Raw genomic sequence first — 24,149 nt, 5'->3', positions numbered from 1 at the left:
GTGTGTGTGTGTGTGTGTGTGTGTGTGTGTGTGTGTGTGTTTGTGTGCGTTTGTGTGTGTGCAACTTCTCGAGTGATGCCACAGGTAGCGCTGTCAACACTTACCACTGTCTACTGGCCATGTTAGTGCAAACATGTGTGTGTGTTAGCATCTGTGTGTGTGTGTGTGTGTGTGTGTGTGTGTGTGTGTGTGTGTGTGTGTGTGTGTGTGTGTGTGTGTGTGTGTGTGTGTGTGTGTGTGTGTGTGTGTGTGTGTGTGTGTGTGTGTGTCTGTGTGTGTGTGTGTGTGTGTATGTGTGTCTGCTGGTCATGTTTGTGCAAACATCTGTCTGGCATGTGTTGGCTCACCGTGCAATAAAAAAGAAGCCAACGATACAGGATGAGCTGTCTATGTACCGTGACAACACTCTTGCCCAAGCCAATTTCTCGCTAACCTGGAAGATTATGCAACAGTGTAGTGTGTGTTTGTGTGTGTGTGTGTGTGTGTGTGTGTGTGTGTGTGTGTGTGTGTGTGTGTGTGTGTGTGTGTGTGTGTGTGTGTGTGTGTGTGTGTGTGTGTGTGTGTTTGTGTGCGTCTGTGTGTGTGTGTGTGTGTGCGTGTGCGTCTGTGCATCTGTGTGTGTGTGTGTGTGTGTGGTCTTGTGCGCGTGTGTGTGTGTGCGTGTGTGTGTGTGTGTGTGTGTGTGTGTGTGTGTGTGTGTGTGTGTGTGTGTGTGTGTGTGTGTGTGTGTGTGTGTGTGTGTGTGTGTGTGTGTGTGTGTGTGTGTGTGTGTGTGTGTGTGTGTGTGTGTGTGGTGTGTGTGTGTGTGTGTGTGTGTGTGTGTGTGTGTGTGTGTGTGTGTGTGTGTGTGTGTGTGTGTGTGTGTGTGTGTGTGTGTGTGTGTGTGTGTGTGCTGGCTAGCATGTATAGCTGTGTGTATGTGCATGTAAATGTACAGTAAGTCAATGTGTATGGAACTGTAAGTCCATGTGTATGTGTTGGCATGTAAGTTTTGTAAGTTTTTGTTTCTGATGTTGTTCATGTCATTGTTGGCCAGTGTGGTGCTGCAGTGGCACGCCATGCCCTGGCTGCAAAGAGTGTGTGTGTGTGTGTGTGTGTGTGCGTGTGTGTGTGTGTGTGTGTGTGTGTGTGTGTGTGTGTGTGTGTGTGTGTGTGTGTGTGTGTGTGTGTGTGTGTGTGTGTGTGTGTGCGTGGCTGTAGCCTTTGAGTTTGTGTGCGTTTGTGTGACTGTGTGTGCATGTGAGTGTTTGTGTGTGTGTGTGTGTGTGTGTGTGTGTGTGTGTGTGTGTGTGTGTGTGTGTGTGTGTGTGTGTGTGTGTGTGTGTGTGTGTGTGTGTGTGTGTGTGTGTGTGTGTGTGTGCACGTGAGTGTGTGTGTGTGTGTGTGTGTGTGTGTGTGTGTGTGTGTGTGTGTGTGTGTGTGTGTGTGTGTGTGTGTGTGTGTGCGTGGCTGTAGCCTTTGAGTTTGTGTTTGTTTGTGTGACTGTGTGTGCACGTGAGTGTTTGTGTGTGTGTGTGTGTGTGTGTGTGTGTGTGTGTGTGTGTGTGTGTGTGTGTGTGTGTGTGTGTGTGTGCGCGCGTGTGCGTTCCTGTGTGTGTGTGTGTGTGTGTGAGAGTGTGTGTGCGTGTGTACATGTGTATGCAGTCTCAGCCTGTACAGTATGGGTGGTAAGTCAGAGCTCAGCTCGCAGGCTACAGTACAGGGAGAGGAAGTAGAGCTGCTGTGCTCTGTGTGTGTGTGTGTGTGTGTGTGTGTGTGTGTGTGTGTGTGTGTGTGTGTGTGTGTGTGTGTGTGTGTGTGTGTGTGTGTGTGTGTGTGTGTGTGTGTGTGTGTGTGTGTGTGTGTGTGTGTGTGTGTGTGTGTGTGTGTGTGTTTGTGTGTGCTGTGTGGCGTGGAAACTTTCCCCTGTCTGCAGGCCCTTCCTTTCATCAACATGCCAAATGCCTGGCAACAATTACCCCCCTCCCTAACACACACATGCAAACACACACACACACACTCCAACGAACACATATGCACACAAAACAGTCTTTGACATAAACGTGTACATGCTCTCTCATACACACATACAACCAACCGCTAAAACACAGGCACACACACATACACACACATTCACTCAAACTGACACATATGCACACACACAAAAACCGACTCGACATATATGCATATACACTCAAGTCCAAATAATATACACAAAAAACACACACTGACACACACACAAACACACAAACACACACACACACACACACACACACACACACACACACACACACACACACACACACACACACACACACACTCACTCCCTGACTGCAGTGGAATCCCCGGTTCAGTGTAACGGGTCAGTGGTGCATTTTAGTGGTTCTGAGAAAGAGGAAGTGGCCCAAATGCACTTGGACTAACTCCCGTGCTGATTGGACAGAAACAAAACACAACAAAACAAACCGCCGAATGAGGTTTTGGGGGGCGGGCCAATCCAGGAGACAGGTCATTAGACCAGTGGTTCCCAAACTGGGGGCCGGGACCCTTGTGCTAGGGACACATGCAGGCGAAACTAGCGAAGCGAAGAGAGGCGAAATTCAGTGTTCCATTCTGACAGCTCAACCGTCATCAGGTCGCCGGGGCGAATCAAATCGAATGAAACATTTGTGTTGTTGATTTGATTGACAGAAAAATTTGCACGTAATTTGCATGATATTAAACAATTTCGCTACGCTCCTGTTCGCTTGCCTTTGCCTCCCTCATAGGAATGAATGGCGAAGTTCGCTTCGCTTGGCCGAATTAGCGTGTATGTGTCCCTAACGTTAGGAGGGACATGGAGTTATTGCAGAGGGGGATCACGGAGGGAAGGGACTGCATGCATAAGAACTTGAACATATGCGTGTCTGTAATATAACCATTCCATAAATTGGTTAGAAGCAGTAGTCACTCGTATGGTTAATAAATATATTTACTTGTCCTGTGGATTTCAAATTAAAAGAGCAATATTAAAGGACAAAGAAAGGTTTGCGTTTGGAACATGGGAAGGTGGGGGGTTGCGAAAATACGGTTTTGTGCACAAGGGAGTCCCAACGGAAAAAGTTTGAGAAACACCATGCTGATTGGACAGAAGCAAACAAAACACAACAAACCGCCGAATGGGGTTTTTGGGGGCGGGCCAGTCCAGTGGACAGAAGCCATTTAGTCATTTTGTATTGTGGCAAACATCAATTGCAACACACACACACACACACACACACACACACACACACACACACACACACACACACACACACACACACACACACACACACACACACACACACACACACACACACACACACACACACACACGTTTTGCACTGGTGAACATCAATACGGAAACACACACAGACACACACACAGACACACACACACACACACACACACACACACACACACACACACACACACACACACACTTTTGCACTGTGGTGAACATCAATACGGAAACACACACACACACACACACACACACACACACACACACACACACACACACACACACACACACACACACACACACACACACACACACACACACACACACACACACACACACACACACACAGACACACACACACACACACACACACACACACACACACACACACACACACACACACACACACACACACACACACACACACACACGTTTTCTATTATGGCGTACATCAATAGCGACCATACTGACCAGAAACTCTTGTGGGTACGTCATTAGAGGTTAGCTCGTGTTTACAAGTCAAACAGATACTGATGGAGTAACAACAGGGTATACAAAGCCAAATATCTACAGTACCATTGTGTATCTTGCAAAGGGCAGGACAACATGTACAAACAACACATACCAGCTTCAACAAAATCAAATCAAAGATACATAATTATTACGCTACACTTTGTACGTTTGTATCCAAAGCGACATACAAACGAGGACAGAAGCGAACGACATTAGCAAACGAACCCAAATACCTACCATAGTGTGTCTTTAATTTTCATTGTGCATCTTTCATTTTGTTGAGGTTGGGCAGTGTTGTTTGTGCACTTTGTCCTTTCCATTTGATTTTTTTTCAAGTATTTTAGGGATTGTTTCCCTTTATTTGGATAGGTTAGAAGAGAGCAACAGGAACGTAATATGCGAGAGATGGAAAAGAGCTAGGCAAAGTTAGCCTGATTATCATCGACTTTCAAATCTCTTTGAGACTTGGTCTGACCAAGAGCATAACAATTAACATTTACCAAACCGCCTGGTTGAGCCGCCTCCCCTGGTATGCTACTGCTTGTTTTCTTCCCGACAAAGTGGGGGGAGGTCCTGATTTTTCCGGAGCTCAGGAACGATATTTGTATTGCTCTTGGCCTGACTAGAAGCAACGCTGAAGGGTGTTGCTTCACTAGGAGGGCGTGACTTGGCTAGAGAAAAGTAGCATTGTGTGATGCTATAGGCAAAAAAACGTTGGGCCAGTACAAGTGCAAGTGCAACTTTCATTGACGTGTGTGCCCTGGAAAATAGTTCCGATCTGAAAGACACTGGTGAGATTTGTGTGTGTGTGTGTGTGTGTGTGTGTGTGTGTGTGTGTGTGTGTGTGTGTGTGTGTGTGTGTGTGTGTGTGTGTGTGTGTGTGTGTGTGTGTGTGTGTGTGTGTGTGTGTGTGTGTGTGTGTGTGTGTGTGTGTGTGTGTGGCAGTACTGCTCTGTGTTGTGTGCATACAGTAACTCACCTTGCCGTCTTTGTCCACGCCTGCTGTCTGCCCAGACGCCACACGAATCTTATCCGGGTGGATGGCGAGACTGCAATGGGAATATCACACAAAACAATTATCGTGAAATTTCCTCTGCTATTAATAAATGTTACTGTACTCCATGTTACTCTACTACTCTTTTTTTAAATACATTTTTTGGCGGGGCTTTTATGCCTTTATGTTGACAGGAAAGTTGAAGATGGTGACAGGAAGCGAATGGGACAGAGATTTTTAATATGGCAAATATAGTCTGATTTTGAGATGGGTTGCTTTTGTGTGCTTCTTGCTGTGTGTGCTGTGCTTTCACTCTACATTTAAGTGTTACGTGTTAGCCATTGGTGCAGCACAGTTACAATTTCTTTACTTTCTTTTCCAAATAAAAAATCGACTCCATTCAAAAGTGGTCCAGTTCCTTTCTGCCTGTTTTGACAGGCTGCAGACAAGCCAGAAAAACACAGCGTGATGGAGAGCCGTGAGTATGCCAAGAAAACACAACCGCTGTGTGTCAGACACAAGGAAAGAGCACAAAGGGAGTTCGGCCATTTTGAAATGGGCCCAAGACTGAAAAAATTCACACTCTCTCTCTCTTTTCCAAGTGTGTGTGTGTGTGTGTGTGTGTGTGTGTGTGTGTGTGTGTGTGTGTGTGTGTGTGTGTGTGTGTGTGTGTGTGTGTGTGTGTGTGTGTGTGTGTGTGTGCGCCCGCGTGCGTGCTTGTTTGGTGTGACTCACAAGTGAGGAATGGGCCTGGACTCTCTATTCTACGATAGTAAAATGCCAAGCCAGTGTTTCGTAACAAGTATTTTTTGTGTGACTGTGAGCACTTTTAAAGACTTTTTAAAAAAAAGGGAAATTACCACAAGCGAGAAAAATTTGCATGTCACTTTTGGACACCAGCAGCCATTAGGGCGGCCTGTGGGAGTGCATGTGGATGTCCAGGTCAGAGGGGGAAATGCCTTAATTGGTCAATGGAAGGCCTAGGCAAGGCCAGACTGTGCTTTCCAAACCACAAGCTGCCACGTTGACCAGACGGACATCTTCATGGCAGGGTAAGAATACATAATTGGGCCCTGCCGTGGCTAGAACTACACCGGTGACCCGGGTTCGATTCAGGCCTGGGTTGTTTCCCAAACCTCCCCCATCTCTCTCTCTCCCACTCACTTCCTGTCTCCTTCCTCACAAAAATAAAGGTGCAATAGCCCAAAAAACATCAAAAAAGAAATAATATGATATAGCACTGCAATTGTGCTTGAGGTTTTTTTTAATTATTACTATTTACTATTTATTATTTTGACTATCATTGTCTTGTGATTGGCCGATTCCGCCGTTTCAACTCAAATCAACTCCACTCAACTCGACTGAACATTTTCCTGTCCACAGACAGCAATTGGTTGTGCCGTGATCAAGAACAGCCACAGCACAGCACTAAAGACAACAAAGCAAATCATGTAAGAATACAAACTGTAAAATAGAAATAATAAATATTTCCTTTTGAAATCCCTGAAGGACGATTGAGGAATCAAGCTGTAACCGCTGCAATTTAGCAGGAAAATTGCACTACCGTAAATGTCTGTTTTGGTTAGTTTTTTTTCTATATGAGCAATTTGAGGCCTAAACCAGAAAGCAATAACTAAACCCACAGTGAAGACTAAAGAGTGAAGACTGACAGGAAAACAACAACCTCAGAATATGTCTGTTGTCCCTCACAAGCCAGAAATTCCACCCACAGTTATAACCCATTGCTTAACTTCTTAAGAGATATTTTCTGAGTTTTTACCCCTTTATCCTTCAGACAGGAATGTGAGGGAGAGTGACGGGGAATGAGTGGAGAGATGGTGAAGGGCTAGGAAATGACCTTGGGTCGGGTTCAAACCCGGATTTATGATACAGCGCCATAGCCGACTGAGCCACCACACTCTCACCCATCGCTTAACCCATTCTGTCCTGGAGTGACATATGCGCTGCATGCAGGCTCTTGAGATTTGAGATTTTTTTTATTAACAATGTGGGTATGTTAGAGCTGAATGAACACATTCTAATGCAAAATGAGGGTCCTAGCTTTTAAATGCTACTTATTTCATGATTTTATGTGCTTCGGAGGCTGAGATATTTAGGTTTTAATAGGCAGAGAGCACCTTTTCCCAAAAGGGCTTAAGCGCCATTACTGGGACATTTGCATGGCTCCAGTGATGACGAACAGCCCAAGATCTATGCATGGGTTTTTAATTCCCTTTCCAGTTCAGTTCAGGTCAGTTCAATTCAGTTCGGTTTCTCAAAGGCAGCTCAGCAGGACAGACGAAAACTCTGACTAATCTGTCAGCATGGGTTCAGGGTTGCCAGATTTCCTGCCCAATTGGGCTGTTTAGGAGGACGCTCTGTACGTATTGGACATGTTTTCCTGTAGATGTGTGACCATGGAAATCAATAGAATTCAGTTCAGATTGGGTGATATTTGATGCCTCTGGGTGGCGAGCATTTAGTGAGCTGGAACTCATCAGGCACATCTGGCAACGCTGCATGGGGTTCAGCTTGACATCTTTAAAAATCGATTCCCAGGAACTTGTATTGCAAACCCAGCCAACAGACAGCCAGGGACTTTTCCCTGCACACTAGTCTACAGCCTCTGATCTTGTGATATCTATAACGACTCAGAATATGCAGCTCTAAATATAATGTAGTAAGACTGTAATACTCTGTGTAACGTATCTGCACATTTGCCTAATAATAACATAAGATGTACGTACAATAGATGCATATCAGAGAAAACAATATGTACTGACATGTGTCATATGAATTCTATATCCAGTTTTATAGTTCTGTTACTGCAGTCCTACCGTCATCAACATCAACTACAATCGATGTTCTTGTGGTAAGTGCTTCACTATGTCCTGTACTCTTCCCCTGCGATGAAGTAGACAACCTCTCCTTGGTTAACTTGTTTATGTCCTCTTGTATGAGTGCCTTTGGCTAAAAGTGTCTATTACTGTAACGTAATGTAATATAATGTTCCTCACCAGCGTACACAGTCGGTATGTTTGTGGCTGTGCCTCTGTATTCACTAGCTGACTAACTGTAATGTAATGTAATGTAATGAAATATAATGTTCCTCACCAGCGTACGCAGTCTGTGTGTTTGCGGTAGTGGCGCTGGGTGCGCTGGCTGAGGTGGTACAGCACGACTACGCAGGCGATGAAGTAGACGGCCTCCCCCGACGGCAACAGGTACAGGTTCGCCCGGCAGTCACGACCCCGGTAACCATAGCTACAAGAGGTCAAGGTCAAGGTCAAAGGTCGAAGAGGTCCAGCTTAGGGTGTTGGATCATAGCCTGGCGATCCCAACCGCAGCTCTCTTAGAGGATTTGGCATGAAGAGCTCTGATTACAATTTTCTTACAATTATTCTTATTGTCCTTAGTAGGGCTTTACAATAACTCAAAATTAATACAACAAATAAAAATGTTTTGTGATTTTAAATAACAATCTGCACAAAACTTAATTGTTTATTGTTGTCAAATAATTGTGATCTATAATCATGATTTCAATTTTGACCCAAATAATCATGATTATCATTTTTTCCATAATCATGCAGCCCTAGTCCTTAGTGAATGTTGGTATAACATATGAGGCAGTCTCTTACTTAACCAGGGTCACATTCGTAAGACAGTAGCCTCATTTAGCACTTAGCTAAAAAAGAGAAATTCACTGCTGTAACTACATAAAAACACTGTAATTACGCTGATGGCTTATCAAAACTGCCTCCCTGTTGTCCCAAACTCTGACGCCGGGAGGTGATGACAAAGGGAGAGATTGAGCAAGTTCTCAGGGAACAAGACAGAAAGCTATTGCTGTTTCTCTGAAGGTGAGTCACCATCGGGTATGAGCATGACAGGGGCTATTTTGCGTAGGCTAACATTTCAAGAGAACTACCGAGAAACAGAAACCTTAGCAGTGACTGCTGGAAAAATCCCACACTTGGTCTTCTAGAAGACTACCAGGGGACTGTAACTGATGTCTACTGTGTCTAATCCAATTTACAATACGTGAATCTAAAAAATCTCTCAGGGGTCGTGTACAGGCTTCTGCGTCCTATTCCTACCAATCGTAGTATTCGTTCCTTGCTATTTAGTGTTATTTAGCAAATAAAGGCATAATTAAGCTAACCGACTAACAAAATTAAGTTAACTGTCTGTAATTATGACAATTTGTGTTTGTGTGTGTGTGTGTGTGTGTGTGTGTGTGTGTGTGTGTGTGTGTGTGTGTGTGTGTGTGTGTGTGTGTGTGTGTGTGCGCGTGCGCGCGCGTGTGTGCATGTGTGTGCATGCGCATACATGCATGCATGCGCATACATGCATGCATGCATGTGTGTGTGTGTGTGTGTCAATGTGTGTGCGTGTGTGTCTGCGTATGTACTAGTACTGTATATTTGTGTGGGCCAGTAACGTTAAGGAGGATACACCCAGTCTAGCTCCAGCTTCTCTGGGGGCAGGTCCATCTTGAGGTCCTCGTAGTTCTGGATGTTGGAGGGGATGTACATGGTGATGGGTCGGCCACGCAGGAACATCTTAATCGACTGGCCTGTGATGTGGTGGTGGGGAGACACAAGTCAAGCCAAGTCGGTTTTATTGTCAATTTCTTTACATGCTCTGGTCATACAAAGAATTGGAATTACGTTTCTTACTTTCCCATGCAGACAGACATAGACTCTAGACTCTAGGTGCGGACATAGACAATTAGACATAGACAGTATACATACATTACACCTAGAGTACCTATACAAGGCCCATATAACAGGGCCCATATACGTAACAGGGCAGTTAGGGTGTCAGACTTGTAGCCCAAAGGTTGCCGGTTCGACTCCCGACCCGCCATTGGGGGCTGCTCTCTTGCATGGGTGAGGTATGAATACAATTTCGTTGTGTGCAGTGTGTACTTGTGTGCTGTGGAGTGCTGTGTCACAATGACAATGGGAGTTGGAGTTTCCCAGGTGGGATTTCACTTTCACTTCACAAGACTAGGGATGGGACTCAATTTTCAAATATTCTATATACTTTCGCATTTAGAATAGTCCTTTTGAATGTCTGTCTCGAAATCCACACACATAAAAATGCAGACCCCTTAGATTAAGACTGACAGAGCCAGTAAACATTATGGGCCTGTTATAGTGATCTTGTGTAACAAAATAGGCCTAAGATGGCCGGCAGTCATGAATCAGTAGTTAATGACGGCCAACGATGACTCAGTGTTTAATTTGGGCCAATTTTTGTAATGTGGGCCAATGGTGAGTCAGTCATGGGACATGGGGATGTTTGATTGTCATCAGCATTTCATGGGAGTGTGAAATTGTGTGTGTGTGGGGGGGGGGTGGTATTTGGTTTGGCCAGAGAGGTGGCAAAAACAGGAAACCACTGACTAACTGGGGAATATTCCAAATATCTGGCAAAGTAGTAATCCAGGTTAGGTTAAGTAACCTTAAGGTAGTGGTAAATCATGAAATAGAGGAGCTTTAACTAAATGACGCCTGTGGGTTATGTATTACCAGACACCTCGTGCAGGTTAACTAAGGTTGCCAGGTTTATCTCTTAACTATGTCATTGGAATACTGCCCCGGTCTACCCGTCTTGAATAGTCATTACAATCAGCTGATTCAGAGTTGCTTGTTGGATCACATTTGTGGCAGGGTTTTTTTATTTGATTTGTGGACCTGGGACAGACACCTCTACATGTGGCCTACCTTGCGTGGTGCGGCCTCGGCTGGAGCCCTGGGACCCTGTGGGGACAGAAACAGGAGGTCAACACAAGATTTACATACATAAATACACAAGCACACACACGCGCACACACGCACACACAACACTAAGGCGTACTTCCATGCGCCCAGGAGGGGAAGCCTGAGATGGAATCTGATGTTCTCCCACACAGTCACCCATATATCCTATTCTCACACAGCCACCATTCAATACACCCACATGGAGTAGAATGGATTTACTTGTCAAATCTTGTTTGTTTTTCTTTTTTTGTCTTTTTTTTACTTTATTTATGATAGGACAGTGAAGGTGGTGACAGGAAGCGAGTGGGGAGAGAGAGACGGGGAAAGGCAGGCAAAGGACCCGGGCCGGGGATCGAACCCGGGTCAGCCGCATGGTAGACAAGTGCCCTACCGTTTGGCCATGGCAGGGCCTTTACTTGTCAAATCTTTATATACTGTAGTGTATACTACACATAGAGAGCATTTGAGATTTAAGACCAGTCAACCTACAGTATCTGTACATTACATTGCACTTAGTTCACTTTTTATCCAAAGCTATTTACTGCTAGTATTTCCAGGGTATTGGTTACAGTCCCTAGAGCAGTGTGGGATTAGGTGCCATGCTCAAGGGCACTTCAGCCATGCATGGAGGCTTTAAGGAGAGGTGCGGGTGGGATTCGAACCCGCGGCAACCCTCTGAGCTTAAGACCACCTCCCTAATCACTATGCCACGGCTGTACATGACATAGGTGTACAACACATGAGACAGTTATGGGGTGGAATGGAATGACCAATGCAGCATAAAGCTATGTGTTCACCAAGAGCGACCTACGCTACTTGAGCGACGGAAGTCATCGTTTCTCTACGGAAGGTCAGCGAATAAAGTGACCAAAGCGAATTTGTGATTAGCTAAATCAAACATGTCAATGTCACATCCGAAACAAATAAAGCTAATTCATGCCGACACTTCATCAGCAACCTCCGCTTCTCGGGTACTGTAGATCGTTTTTGGTGTACACGTAGCTTTACACAGCCACACAGCCATATACAGGATCCCCACCACACAGCTCTCAAAACTAGAGATGCACCGGATCCTGATTTTTAGGATCCTGCCGGATACCGGATCCACTGCTTAAGATCCTGCCGGCTCCGGAACCGGATACCGGATCCTACGAAAGGGTTGAAACACATAGCCTACTCGCACACGTGGGCCCTTTTTATTACGTTGGCTCAAACTAATTTTTAGACTCATTGGCTTACTGCCACACTGTCTGCACTGGCCACTTCCAAAGTTCTTTCACTCCATCCAGCAATTGGGGTTGTGAAAGATTGACTGAAAAACCTAGGCTAGAGATGCACCAGATCCTGATTTTTAGGTAACTGCCGGATACCGGATCCACTGCTTAAGACCGAAAAACCCTATTATCCTGCCGGATCCGGAAACGGATCTTGGATCCTGTGCATCTCTACTCAAAACAAACACTCCCAGATCCACATAGCACATTGAGGATGGGCCCTTTTCACATCTATACGGCACCTTTGATTCAATGCATTCATAGCAGGTATACAGTAAGCAGCATTTGGTAGTAAAGTCATAAACTTAGTAAACGAACGCCACTGTTCTCTATGGAAACCAGTAGTCATTAAAAATCGGCTTTCCTTCAAAACGGAACTTGTCTGACGTAGTAATTGCAACAAAAAGGCTAATATCTCCACACATCCCATCCACACCCACACATCCCATGCACATCCACACCCACCCACATCCACAAATCTCATGCACACCCACACAGCCATACAGTATATCCAGCTGAAATGCAGACACAAGAACGACGGATGAGGAAAGAGGATCCCCTCTTACTTCTGGCTAGACCTTGTGTGTGTGTGTGTGTGTGTGTGTGTGTGTGTGTGTGTGTGTGTGTGTGTGTGTGTGTGTGTGTGTGTGTGTGAGAGAGAGAGAGAGAGAGAGAGAGAGAGAGAGAGAGAGAGACAGAGACAGACAGAGACAGAGACAGAGACAGACAGAGACAGAGACAGAGACAGAGACAGAGACAGAGTTTCAGAGGTAGAAGGCGGCAGGGGGGGGGTTGCTAAATGTGTGCTAAATTGTGCATGTTAATGTGTTGTGTGTGCGTGCGTGTCTGTGTATGTGCGCGCGTGTGTGTGTGCTTGTATTTATGTATGTAAGAGGCTGAGGGTTTCAGAGGTAGAAGGCATATTTGTGGAGGCTGTGAGGGACATTTATCCATGCACAAAGTGCAATGAAACCAGGGGCCGTAAATAAGTACCGTATGTAGACCAGAGACACTTAACAGGCAGCAACAGACAAGGTCCATGTGAGAGCCTACGGTGCACCGACACGCATCAACCTTTCCTTTTTCTGAAGCTCTTTTTCTTTTCTTTTTTTTGTTGGCAAATGATAGGTGCGTTTCAAAACGCTATTCGACAAAAACAAACACTTTAAATCTCCAAAACGAGAGGAAACCCCTGGTTTTTCTGCCAGGTGGATGAAGAGAGATGGGGATTTCTATCATCGGGGCTCTGTCTAGGATTCCGTGGCAGTGTGCATACTGTTCCCATACGCCTGACAGTAAATCCTTCTGGAATCTTCTCTTCTCTTCTGACGACCTGTGTGTGTGTGTGTGTGTGTGTGTGTGTGTGTGTGTGTGTGTGTGTGTGTGTGTGTGTGTGTGTGTGTGTGTGTGTGTGTGTGTGTGTGTGTGTGTGTGTGTGTGTGTGTGTGTGTGTGTGTGTATACTTTTATAAGATTTGCTTCGAATCCCATCAAGGCTAATGATGTGAGAGATATGTGACACAAAAATGAGCCCTTTAGGCCACTGTACACGTGAGTTTACCCAGAAGGATGAACTCTTACCTAGAGATGGTTGATAAGGAAGACTATTCACAAGGTATTTATTTCAGAATCTGTAGGACTTAAGGTTCCAAGTTTCTATCATATGGTTGCCATGACCCTTTTATTTCCATACCATATCCCATTGACCAGTACCCCATATGTCTCTCTCCACCACTTTCAAGTCAAGTCAAGTCAAGTCAAGTCAAGTCAAGTCAAGTTTATTGTCAATTTCTTTACATGCACTGGTCATACAAAGAATTTGAAATTGCGTTTCTTGCTCTCCCATGCAGACATAGACTAATCTAGTTAAGGACATAGACAGTATAGACATAGACAGTACTCATACATGGACATAGACAGTATGGACGTAGACATTGCTCATACAGACATTTAAAGTGCAAGACTGGACAACAGAAGACTTGTAGAGAACATACATTAAGAGGAGGTATTTTGTTGTTCTTTTTCTAAAAGTCCTTTATAGCGTTCTGACATAGTAATAGTAGCATTTGAAGAAATAAATAATTAAAAAAGGTTTTTATTAAATACACCAGCAGCAGTATGTGTGTGTGTGTGTGTGTTTGTATGTGTTTTGTGTGTGTGTGTGTGTGTGTGTGTGTGTGTGTGTGTGTGTGTGTGTGTGTGTGTGTGTGTGTGTGTGTGTGTGTGTGTGTGTGTGTGTGTGTGTGTGTGTGTGTGTGTGTGTGTGTGTGTTTAGTGCAGGTAGAAAGTGCGGTGTGCGTCTGTGTGTGTGTGTACCTGTGTATGTGTGTGTGTGTGTGTGTGTATGTGTGTGAGTATGAGTTGTGTGTCAGTGTGTGTATGTTTGGGTTTAGTGCAGAAAGTGCAGTGTGCTTGTGTGTGTGTGTGTGTGTGTGTGTGTGTGTGTGTGTGTGTGTGTGTGTGTGTGTGTGTGTGTGTGTGTGTGTGTGTGTGTGTGTGTGTGTGTGTGTGTGTGTGTGTGTGTGTGTGTGTGTGCATGTGTATGTTTTGAGTTAGTGCAGGTTGAAAGTTCAGTCACAGATGTAGTAGTGCAGGTGGAATGTTCAGTCGCAGATATGGTGGTGGGGATGAGGGGGGGGAGCGTTGTCAGTGGCCTGGCTGGCTAGAGGCTGACAGTGAAGGGAGAGTGGGTTGAGTGTTCAGTATCTTGATTGCTTGATGCATCGTGCTGCTTGCAAGCCTGGTGGTACGGGAACGGAGGCGCCTGTACCTCTTTCCAGAGGTACAACAGTTTGTGTGCAGGGTGGCTTGTGTCTTTGATGATCATCAGTGCTTTTCGGGTGAGGCGTGCGGTGTAAATGTCCTGCAGGGAGGGGAGTGGTACTCCAATGATCTTCTTCGCTGTGTTCACAACACGCTGGAGTGTCTTCCTGTTTTTCTCCGTGCAGCTTCCTCCCCACACTGTGATGCAGCTGGACACGACGCTCTCTATGGTTCCTCTGTAGAATGTTGTCATGATGGAGGGTGTAGCACTTGCCTTCTTTAGTTTGCGCAAGAAGTAGAGACGCTGATGGGCCTTCTTCGCCAGTGATGTAGTGTTGGTGGTCCAAGAGAGGTCGTCGCTGATGTGCACTCCAAGGAACTTGGTGCTGCTCACTCTCTCCACAGCATCACCGTCGATGGTCAGTGGTGGCAGTTGTTTTTGGACCCTCTGAAAGTTGACAACAATCTCCTTGGTCTTGTTGACATTCAGCAGGAGGTTGTTGTCTTTGCACCATCTGGCCAGCAGGTCTACTTCTTCTCTGTAGTGGGTCTCATCGCCCTTAGTGATGAGGCCCACCAGTGTTGTATCATCCGCAAACTTCACTAGATGGTTAGTGCTGTGGGTCGTTGTGCAGTCATGTGTCAGCAGCGTGAACAGCAGGGGGCTGAGAACACAACCTTGCGGAGCCCCCGTGCTCAGGGTCAGGGTGCTTGAGGTGTTATTCCCTACCCGTACTGCTTGTGACTTTTCTGTCACATCTTCACTATCCCATCATAGGAAAGGCAACAAAAGGCCACAAAAACACGTCTGAGCAATTACACGTCTTCAACTGACCTATCACAACTGTGAGAAAAGGACACGATGGCTACAAACAAAAAAATCACCAGCAGTAGAAACATGTCAATCTTTCACTTTGGAGAACCGTGAGGTTTTCACTGGATAATCAGGGTAGCTGGCATCACATTCATAGTGAAATGCAGGTACAAACAAAAAGACAATGAATTTAAGACTCACAGACTTTTAAGACTATCATGTCCATTATTTGTTTCTTGTCATGAAGAGGAATCCTATTCATCCTTCTTCTTTTCAGTAGTGGGGTGAGGTGAGCTGGATCTCGGACACTCTTACTCATACTTTGAAGAAAGACATGATTGACAAGACTTGTTTGTTATTGTGTAAGCCTACACTACATGGTCCGGAGAAGTTGTAATCCCACGTAATCCACATTGGCATCGGTTCCACACACTATGGTACAGTACGACACTACTTGGAAGTCGTCCCGGTTTTATCTGACAGATGTATCGTAAGGTGTGTCTTCTCCTCTCATGGAAAGATAACTCTGTGGGTGGTGGAAGCCTTTTCAAACGGTCCATTCATATGATTTCAACTCTGAAAAGCACTATTGAATGCTACCACCCTAGATGAAACAACAGATACAGTAGGGATCTGCGCTGTGGAGTCTTTACTAAATTCACAGATTCTTGACAATCTAACTCAGCCTCAGCCTCCTTTTTCTCTCCACCCTATGGTCCACAAACACAAACACACACACACACACACACACACACACACACACACACACACACACACACACACACACACACACACACACACACACACACACACACACACACACACACACACACACACACACACACACACACACACACACACTATTAATCACCTGAAAATCCACTGTGACCCTTTTTTTCAAATTTAGTGTGACTAAAAAATATTTTTGCGGCTGTATGCACTGTAATGTCTTGTCAGCTGGACTATCCACGTGTCATGAATACAGTACTGTAAGCTGAGCATGCTGCAGACAGAGATCAGTGTAGCCAGATGTGTCTGATTAAATTCCGCCCAAAAGTTTCTCAAAAAACGCCAAAATGTGCCTGATTCCGCCCAATTTCAACAAATTGCATTGATTTCTATGGGCACAAAACTGCAGAGAAAAACGCCTAATGGCCAATTTTCCCTGTTTTTACCCGCAGACGGCCATCCCAAGTAGCCCAATTGGAAGGATAACCGCCCAATCTGGCAACACTGACTGGGATTCCTCTGAGCAGTAGAGGCAGGAAATGTCTGGTAGTCAAGCAGCCAAGCCAAGGGGATTCATGGGTCCCACCTATGAAGTGTCCCATCCACCTCAGTTAAATTAAAGGTACGCCGTCATTTTTTAGTAGTTTATCAGGATTAACGCTGCACGGTAACACATGTTCATTATGTATTCATTATGACTTGGAAGTTACGCACGTATGCATGGAAGTTAACTTGGAAATGAACAATTACATTGCTCATGAAAAGGTGTATCTTCTCCATGCATGGCTGCCATTTTGAATTACCAGAATAAACATCTTTGGTCGCAAAACATACTCTTCTTTGATCAGACCAGTAAAATTGAGTTTGTTACGTCCTGAATAAAAGGTCAAATGGGAATGGAAAAAGTGAATGGGAAGTACACATTTTGAAAATGAACAACTAAACATACTCTTCCTTTAACATTGGCTAAAGCTAGCCACGTGTTCAGTGATGTCCAGTCAAGTTGCTTCATCCTGTGCTGATGATGATGGGTATTTCCCATGGCCCTTCCAATGCCTCAGTCACAACTTGTTTACTTACGCTTAATGCAGACACACATACAGTAGATCAGTACTTGCGCGCGCGCACACACACACACACACACACACACACACACACACACACACACACACACACACACACACACACACACACACACACACACACTCACACAAACACACACACACACAAAGACACACACACACACACACACACACACACACACACACACACACACACACACACACACACACACACACACACACACACACACACACACACACACAGCCACATACATATGCACAAACAGCAGGAAAAAAACCCCACCTGTGAACACTTGAAAAAAGAGGCAAAAAAGTTGTGATGCAAAGCAGACTCCAGTGTGGTCCCAGCCCTGTCCTGGACATAAACACCATGTTGTGCTTTAGCGCAGAAGGTGCTATTTGTGATGAGTGTGGTGTGTACACACCTGAATAAAGCATGGCCCTCCCCCAGGGAAGCCGACAAAGGAGAGGGGGACAAAGGGGTCAGTTGTCCCATGCTCAGGGGTGAAGGGGGGTACAAGAATTGGGTCCCCATTACATTATATGTACTGTGCTGGGGCCCCTTTAAAGTGATATTGTCCCATTTTTGGAAAAAAGCTTATTTTACACCTCCCCTTGAGTTAAGTAATAGGCTTTTACCATTCTCCTGTACTTCCAACCGTTTTCTAGTTATGGCAGTGCACATTTTACCTCCAAGCTAACAGTTAACATTGAGTCCTATGAGACCAGTTAGCCGCGAGCTGGTCTCATAGGACTCAATGTTAACTGCTAGCATGGAGGTACAATTTGCACTGCCATACCCAGAGAATGGTTGAAAGTACAGGAGAATGGTAAAACCCTATTATTTAACTCAAGGGGAGGTGTAAATTAAACGTATTTCCAAAATGGGACAGTATCACTTTAAGATGACTTTGTATTAGGCCCGGCCAAAGCTGCCAAAGCTGTACGAGTGTGACGAGTGTGTGTGTTGTGTGTGTGCTGTGACGAGTGTGTTGTCTGCACTGCACAGTATTTGTGATGAGTGTGGTGTGTACACACCTGAATAAAGTATGGCCCTCCCCCAGGGAAGCCGACAGAGGAGAGGGGGACAAAGGGGTCAGTTGTCACCGACCCAAGGGCAAGGGGGCGCCAAATACATTATATGTATTGGGTTGGGGGCCCTTCAAGATGACTTTGTCCTAGGCCCGGCCAAAGCTGTATTTGTGACGAGTGTGTTGTGTGCACTGCACAGTATTTGTGATGAGCGTGGTGTGTACACACCTGAATAAAGTATGGCCCTCCCCCAGGGAAGCCGACAGAATGGGAGACAAAGGGGTCAGTTGTCCCAGGCCCCGGTGCGAGGGGGGTCGCGTCGGGGGTCAGGGCCGCTGACAGCTTTGGCCAGGCCCAGGACAAAGTCGTCTGAAAGCCCAACCCAGCCCAATACATACAATGTAATAAGGAACCAATTTTGGGCCCCTTCTCTCCCTGGGCCCGGGGCAACTGTCCCCTTTGTCCCCCTCTGTCTTCACCCCTGTCGGGGGCCCCGACATGACTTTGTCCTAGGCCACGCCTAAGAGATGACTTTGTCCTAGGCCACGCCAAAGCTGCCAAAGCTGTATTTGTGACAAGTGTGTTGTGTGCACTGCGCACCTGTATAAAGTATCCATCTGACAGGGAGAGAGGAGAGAGGAGAGAGAAACTCACGCACAGTCCTCATTTAGTTTATTTATGCATGGCATGGGGACACTCTGAGGCAGCTCAGACATTACAGTTGTTTACTTTTCCCAAGACCTGCTGGTGCACAGGGGAAAATAAGGGTGCTGCCCTCTCTTTTTCTGTCTCCCTCTCTCTCTCTCTCTCTCTCTCTCTCTCTCTCTCTCTCTCTCTCTCTCTCTCTCTCTCTCTCTCTCTCTCAATCCATCTTTCTCCTGTTCCCTCTTCCTGTTCCCTCTTCCCTAATTTGCTCTCTCTCTCTCTCTCTCTCTCTCTCTCTCTCTCTCTCTCTCTCTCTCGCTGTCCTCCATTGACACCTTCTCCTTCCATCTCTTCCTCTGTATCCCCTCCCTCTCTTCCCAGATCTGCAGTGTTCTCTCTCTGTCTGTATCCTTTTCAATCCATCTTGCTCACCCCACTCTCCTTCTCCATCTTCATCTCGCTTTCTCTCTCTCTCTCTCGCTCTCTCTCTTTCGATATATCTTTTTCTCAATCCTGTTTCCACTCTCTGTCTTTCTCATTCCCTCTCACTTACTCCATTTTTTCTCTAATGCTCCCCTCTCTCTCTCTCTCTCTCTCTCTCTCTCTCTCTCTCTAGATCACACCTTGTCCCTCTCTCCCTTCCACTCACTCCCTTCTCCCCTCTTTTTCCATCTCCAGTCTCTCTCTATGCATCGCTCTCACTCACTCCCCATCTTTCCATCTTTCCATCTTTCCATCTGCCCCTCTTTCTCTCTCTCTCTCTCTCTCTCTCTCTCTCTCTCTCTCTCTCTCTCTCTCTCTCTCTCTCTCTCTCTCTCTCTCTGATCACTCATCAGTAACAGCCGAGGTAAATAGGGCAACATGGCAATTATATAAACAGACGACCTGAGCAAAGGGGCAATGATGAGGGGGATGAGTGAAGAAGAAAATATGAGGAAAGGAGAAGAGAAGAGAGGAGAGGAGAGGAGAGGAGAGGGAGAAAGAAAGAAAGAAAGAAAGAAAGAAAGAAAGAAAGAAAGAAAGAAAGAAAAACAGTAAGGAAGAAGGGGTTGGCTTCAGAGGAACAGCTATCCATCATCCAGTCAATGCTGAGTGCTGCGTGTGGTGAGTGTAGTGAAGTGTTGGGCGGCATGGGTGACTGTAGTGGGTGAATTTCCATATGTAACGACATGAGGGGGAAATTTGGAAGTAGTGTGTGTGTGTACTTATGTGTGTACGTATGTGTGTGTGTGTGTGTGTGTGTGTGTGTGTGTGTGTGTGTGTGTGTGTGTGTGTGTGTGTGTGTGTGTGTGTGTGTGTGTGTGTGTGTGTGTGTGTGTGTGTGTGTGTGTGTGCTGGGTGGGCGATTGATGCAGCAGGAGGACAGAAGGATGAAAGAGAGGGAAATCAAAGGTGAAATGTGGGAAAGAGAGAGAGAGAGAAAGAAGGGATGTGGGAGAGGGGGAGAGGGTGAAGAAAGAAGGGTAAATTTAGATGAAGGACACTACTGTATAGTGGAGAGGAAAAGCAAGAAAAATGAGAAATGAGTGTGGGGTGGGAGAAAGAAGTAAAGAAAAAGAGGGGGGGGGCGCAAAATTATGATTCACAAGAGCCAAATGCAGAAGACATGGGGGATAAAGCTAAGGTCTACTCCTAATAGTACTGTATTTCCCAAAGTCCCCCTCCGTCCCACACACAACTGACAGTACTGCAAAATGTCTCTCTGACTAACTCTCCACTTCCTGTGGTATGCTGGACACACGCTACAGTTGTATGACCAAGAGAATTACCGTCAAAAAAAAAAAAAAACGTTTCAGCCTATTTGCGGCCAGAAGTACCCCTTGTCTCGCACGCATGGAACAAACGCTCCAGATTGATGCTGTCTATCAACCACAGTGGTTTTGGCACCGCTCCAGTTGTCAAGTCAAGTCAAGTCAAGTTAAGTCGGTTTTATTGTCAATTTCTTTACACGCACTGGTCATACAAAGTATTAAAATAACGTTTCTTACTTTCCCATGCAGACATAGACATAGACTTTAGGTGTGGATATAGACAATCAGACATAGACAGTACACAAACATTACACCAGTTGTTGTCCTCACATCAAGACGCAGTTTAGAGAGAGTCCCTCTACTGCTCACTCTAGTACAGGCCAGAGTATAGACTTGATGCAGAATCAGCTGTCACGACTCCATACATATAGTTGGGCCAAATGTTAGTGTTAATTCCAGGCAGCCACATTTTAGACCGGGCAGACTCGCCTCCGACTGAGCCAAAGCAATACTAATGGATGCCATGACATGGTTGTAACCTTAATTTTTAACATGGAATCTCACTGAGATTGAGACTGGGACTGAGACTCAAAACCTCAGTTTAAAGAGGATTTTGGCCGAGATAGAACTAAGTAAACAAAGTTTGGTCATACTCATGAAACCTACATACACTGTATGACATATTTTTATTACATACATGGTAGGCCCTATTTCAATCATTCAATTATGTATTACTTATACTTACATAGGCATATAGTTTCATTATTAAAGTATTTTCATTGTATTGCAAGATGTTGGTATTAAAAGATGTCATATTATATAAGGATTACATTTACTGTATGACCGAATGCTGTTTTTGTTTGCATTGTAAATGTGGAGGAACTGTTTTGGGCAGCTGGACAAAGTTGCTTCACGTGAGAATTTCAGTCATTTAGTTTGTTAAACCCTGTTCAAAGAAACACCACTTGGGGACTGATTGCGTGGTCAGACGCTTACAATGGAGCATTATGTATACATCTGGGTCATATGGTATATAGTAATTCAGTGTGGTGTAATGTAATGTCCTATTTTGGTCCCTTTTCTGTAATGTTGAAATCTGCACACACAGCTAAGGTGCGGGTACATGCAAAGTAAAAATAAGCACCAGAGTTAATATAACTATTAGAGTTTAAATTAACTCAGGTAACATTTGGTCCCACTCAAAAATAGTGTTGTTCTGACCTTCAGTCAGTGTAACATTTTAGTCAATTGTACTAAATTCTTCTCATTACCTCCGCCAAGGAGGCTATGTTTTCAGTCGCGTTGGTTTGTCTGTCTGTTTGTTTGTCTGTCTGTCTGTCAGCAGGAAGGATAACATTCCAGTTTCCAACTCCACAAAAAGGGTCCAATGTTCTATCAAGCAGCTTCCTTGGTGGAGGTCTGCGCTATCTGAGTGCTTCTAGTTTCTACTTATTTTTCTCATAGCCTTTATAGTTAGGTTATTATGAAATACTAACATCCTTTTTAATGTGTAACTAGCTTACTATTTTTATGCAGCTATTTTTTTGTCCATGGCCTCTGCATGGTCTCTGTGGCTGTGTAGAGCACAGGGCTCTTAATTTTATGATGTGCTATATGTTAACTCATTCCTCTTGACCTGGACGGCATTTCTCAAAACCATAGTTGCTAACTACGGTAGCTACTTTGTTAGTTGCAATGCAGTTTCCCATTGACAACTACCCAAGTTGCTAACTGCTAACAACTACACTTTCGAGAAATGCACCCCTGGACGGCTTCTTATTAATACTGAGAGAGAGAGAGTGGGAGAGAAAATCCCAGATATCTCTTTCCAGTGGCCTGGATTTAGATGTCTGGCGCTGTGTGTATGTGTGTGTGTGTGTGTGTGTGTGTGTGTGTGTGTGTGTGTGTGTGTGTGTGTGTCAGTGCTTGACACTAACTTTTTCGCTTACCAGCCATTTTGGCTAGTGGTTTTCCTGACTCACTAGCCATTGGGCCTTTTCACTAGCCATAATTTTCTTAACCATCATAGCAGCTTTAATGAATTATATAATAGGCTGTAGGCCCTAATAATGTAATGTAGGCTAATATAATATAATATAGGCATAATATAATATAATATAATATAATATAATATAATATAATATAATATAATATAATATAATATAATATAATATAATATAGGGCCTAATAATTAGAATTGTTAGGCCTATTAACTGGTCCATGCATGCATGCTATGCAAAGAACAGATTTACTGATCTGAGGAATGGCATAGCCTATAGTATATTTAGGCTACCATGCAGAAACACCAAGCACAGTGTTGTGGAAGGGCACAAATGTAAGCTACACGAGAGCAAAATATTTTCGTCTTTAATCTGGAGGGACTTCTTCATATCATAGGCCTATCTGTGGAGGTCGCCGTCCAAATTCATGCGCAAAGTAGATAGCCTAAAGTCATTGCCAAGTTGGCCGGTCCTCGGTCATGGATGTGGAATAACACCTCTTCTGGAATATTTGCTTATAAAAGTATCCACTAGAAAGCACACACAGATGCGGTAACTACAGAAGGGGCTACGACTTCCTTTCATTCCGTTTAATAGTGAGTTGTTTAAAATACAAACGGGCGAGACGGGCACCTGCGAAGGGACATGCAATGGGATGCTTTTGTGCCGTCTGGAAGGCTACTAGGCTACTGCGCGTTTTTCAAGAACGGTTTGACAGTCGGGAACAACAGCACAAGAAACATGGAGGAATATTAAGGTATGAAGACACAGGCAAATCAGAAAATAATTTAAACCAAACATTATTAATGCCGCATGTGTCCTTGTCTTATCACTGCGCTAATCAGTCTTGAGACTTTCACAAGAGTAAGACAGACTGACATGTTTTCCTCTCGCTTTGGTCATTTTAATGACCACTACTACTAAGTATTGTACTAATGACAGATCGCAAAACAGGTCAGTTGAGATGAACTTCGCTACTTTATTTTCACGTGAAGGTTTCCAGTGACATTTCCAAACGCACGCTGATGTCCCGGTAGCTCGCTGTCACTCCTCTTCGCAAGACTAGCAGATTCCTATCAGATTCCTGACTTGCGTGAGACACAGGTGACACGTGACACAGGTGCTTCATGGGTATTGTAGGCTCGCGAAATCGCATTGTATTGCTTTTGTAGCAAAGACGGTCCGAAGAAAAAAACTACAAAATGCGGTGCCTCATCATTCAGAATAGTAACGGGCCCGCCAGAATGGCTAGTGAACCTTCGGTATCTACTAGCCAACGCCGACTTTCACCCGCATTTGGCTACCTGGCGTGTGTTAGTGTTAAGCCCTGGTGTGTGTGTGTGTGTGTGTGTGTGTGTGTGTGTGTGTGTGTGTGTGTGTGTGTGTGTGTGTGTGTGTGTGTGTGTGTGTGTGCACCTGCAACATTGCAGACATGGCACACTGCACTCATGCTTTTTAGACGTTGAATTTTGAGTGTAGTACTTACGGACACCATAGAAATAGCAATAGCGATTTAATCAAAAGCGGATAAAAATAACGTTGTT

At 44.9% G+C, this 24,149-nt stretch overlaps 1 protein-coding gene across 2 annotated transcripts in view; it reads right to left on the bottom strand.

Moving 5' to 3' along the window:
* eml3 (EMAP like 3) overlaps positions 1 to 24,149 on the bottom strand; it is a 125,482-nt gene that overhangs the window by 48,422 nt on the left and 52,911 nt on the right. For both annotated transcript variants that reach the window (XM_063186355.1, XM_063186353.1), the window contains 4 exons: positions 10,481 to 10,516; positions 9,204 to 9,324; positions 7,863 to 8,012; positions 4,734 to 4,803 (listed from right to left, as the gene is read on the bottom strand). In XM_063186355.1, coding sequence (XP_063042425.1) covers positions 4,734 to 4,803; positions 7,863 to 8,012; positions 9,204 to 9,324; positions 10,481 to 10,516 — 377 coding nt within the window. The remainder of the gene's footprint in view (positions 1 to 4,733; positions 4,804 to 7,862; positions 8,013 to 9,203; positions 9,325 to 10,480; positions 10,517 to 24,149) is intronic.

Source organism: Engraulis encrasicolus, chromosome 21, assembly GCF_034702125.1.
Source record: "Engraulis encrasicolus isolate BLACKSEA-1 chromosome 21, IST_EnEncr_1.0, whole genome shotgun sequence".
Lineage (NCBI taxonomy): Eukaryota > Metazoa > Chordata > Actinopteri > Clupeiformes > Engraulidae > Engraulis > Engraulis encrasicolus.
This window is presented reverse-complemented; position numbering and strand designations above follow the sequence as displayed.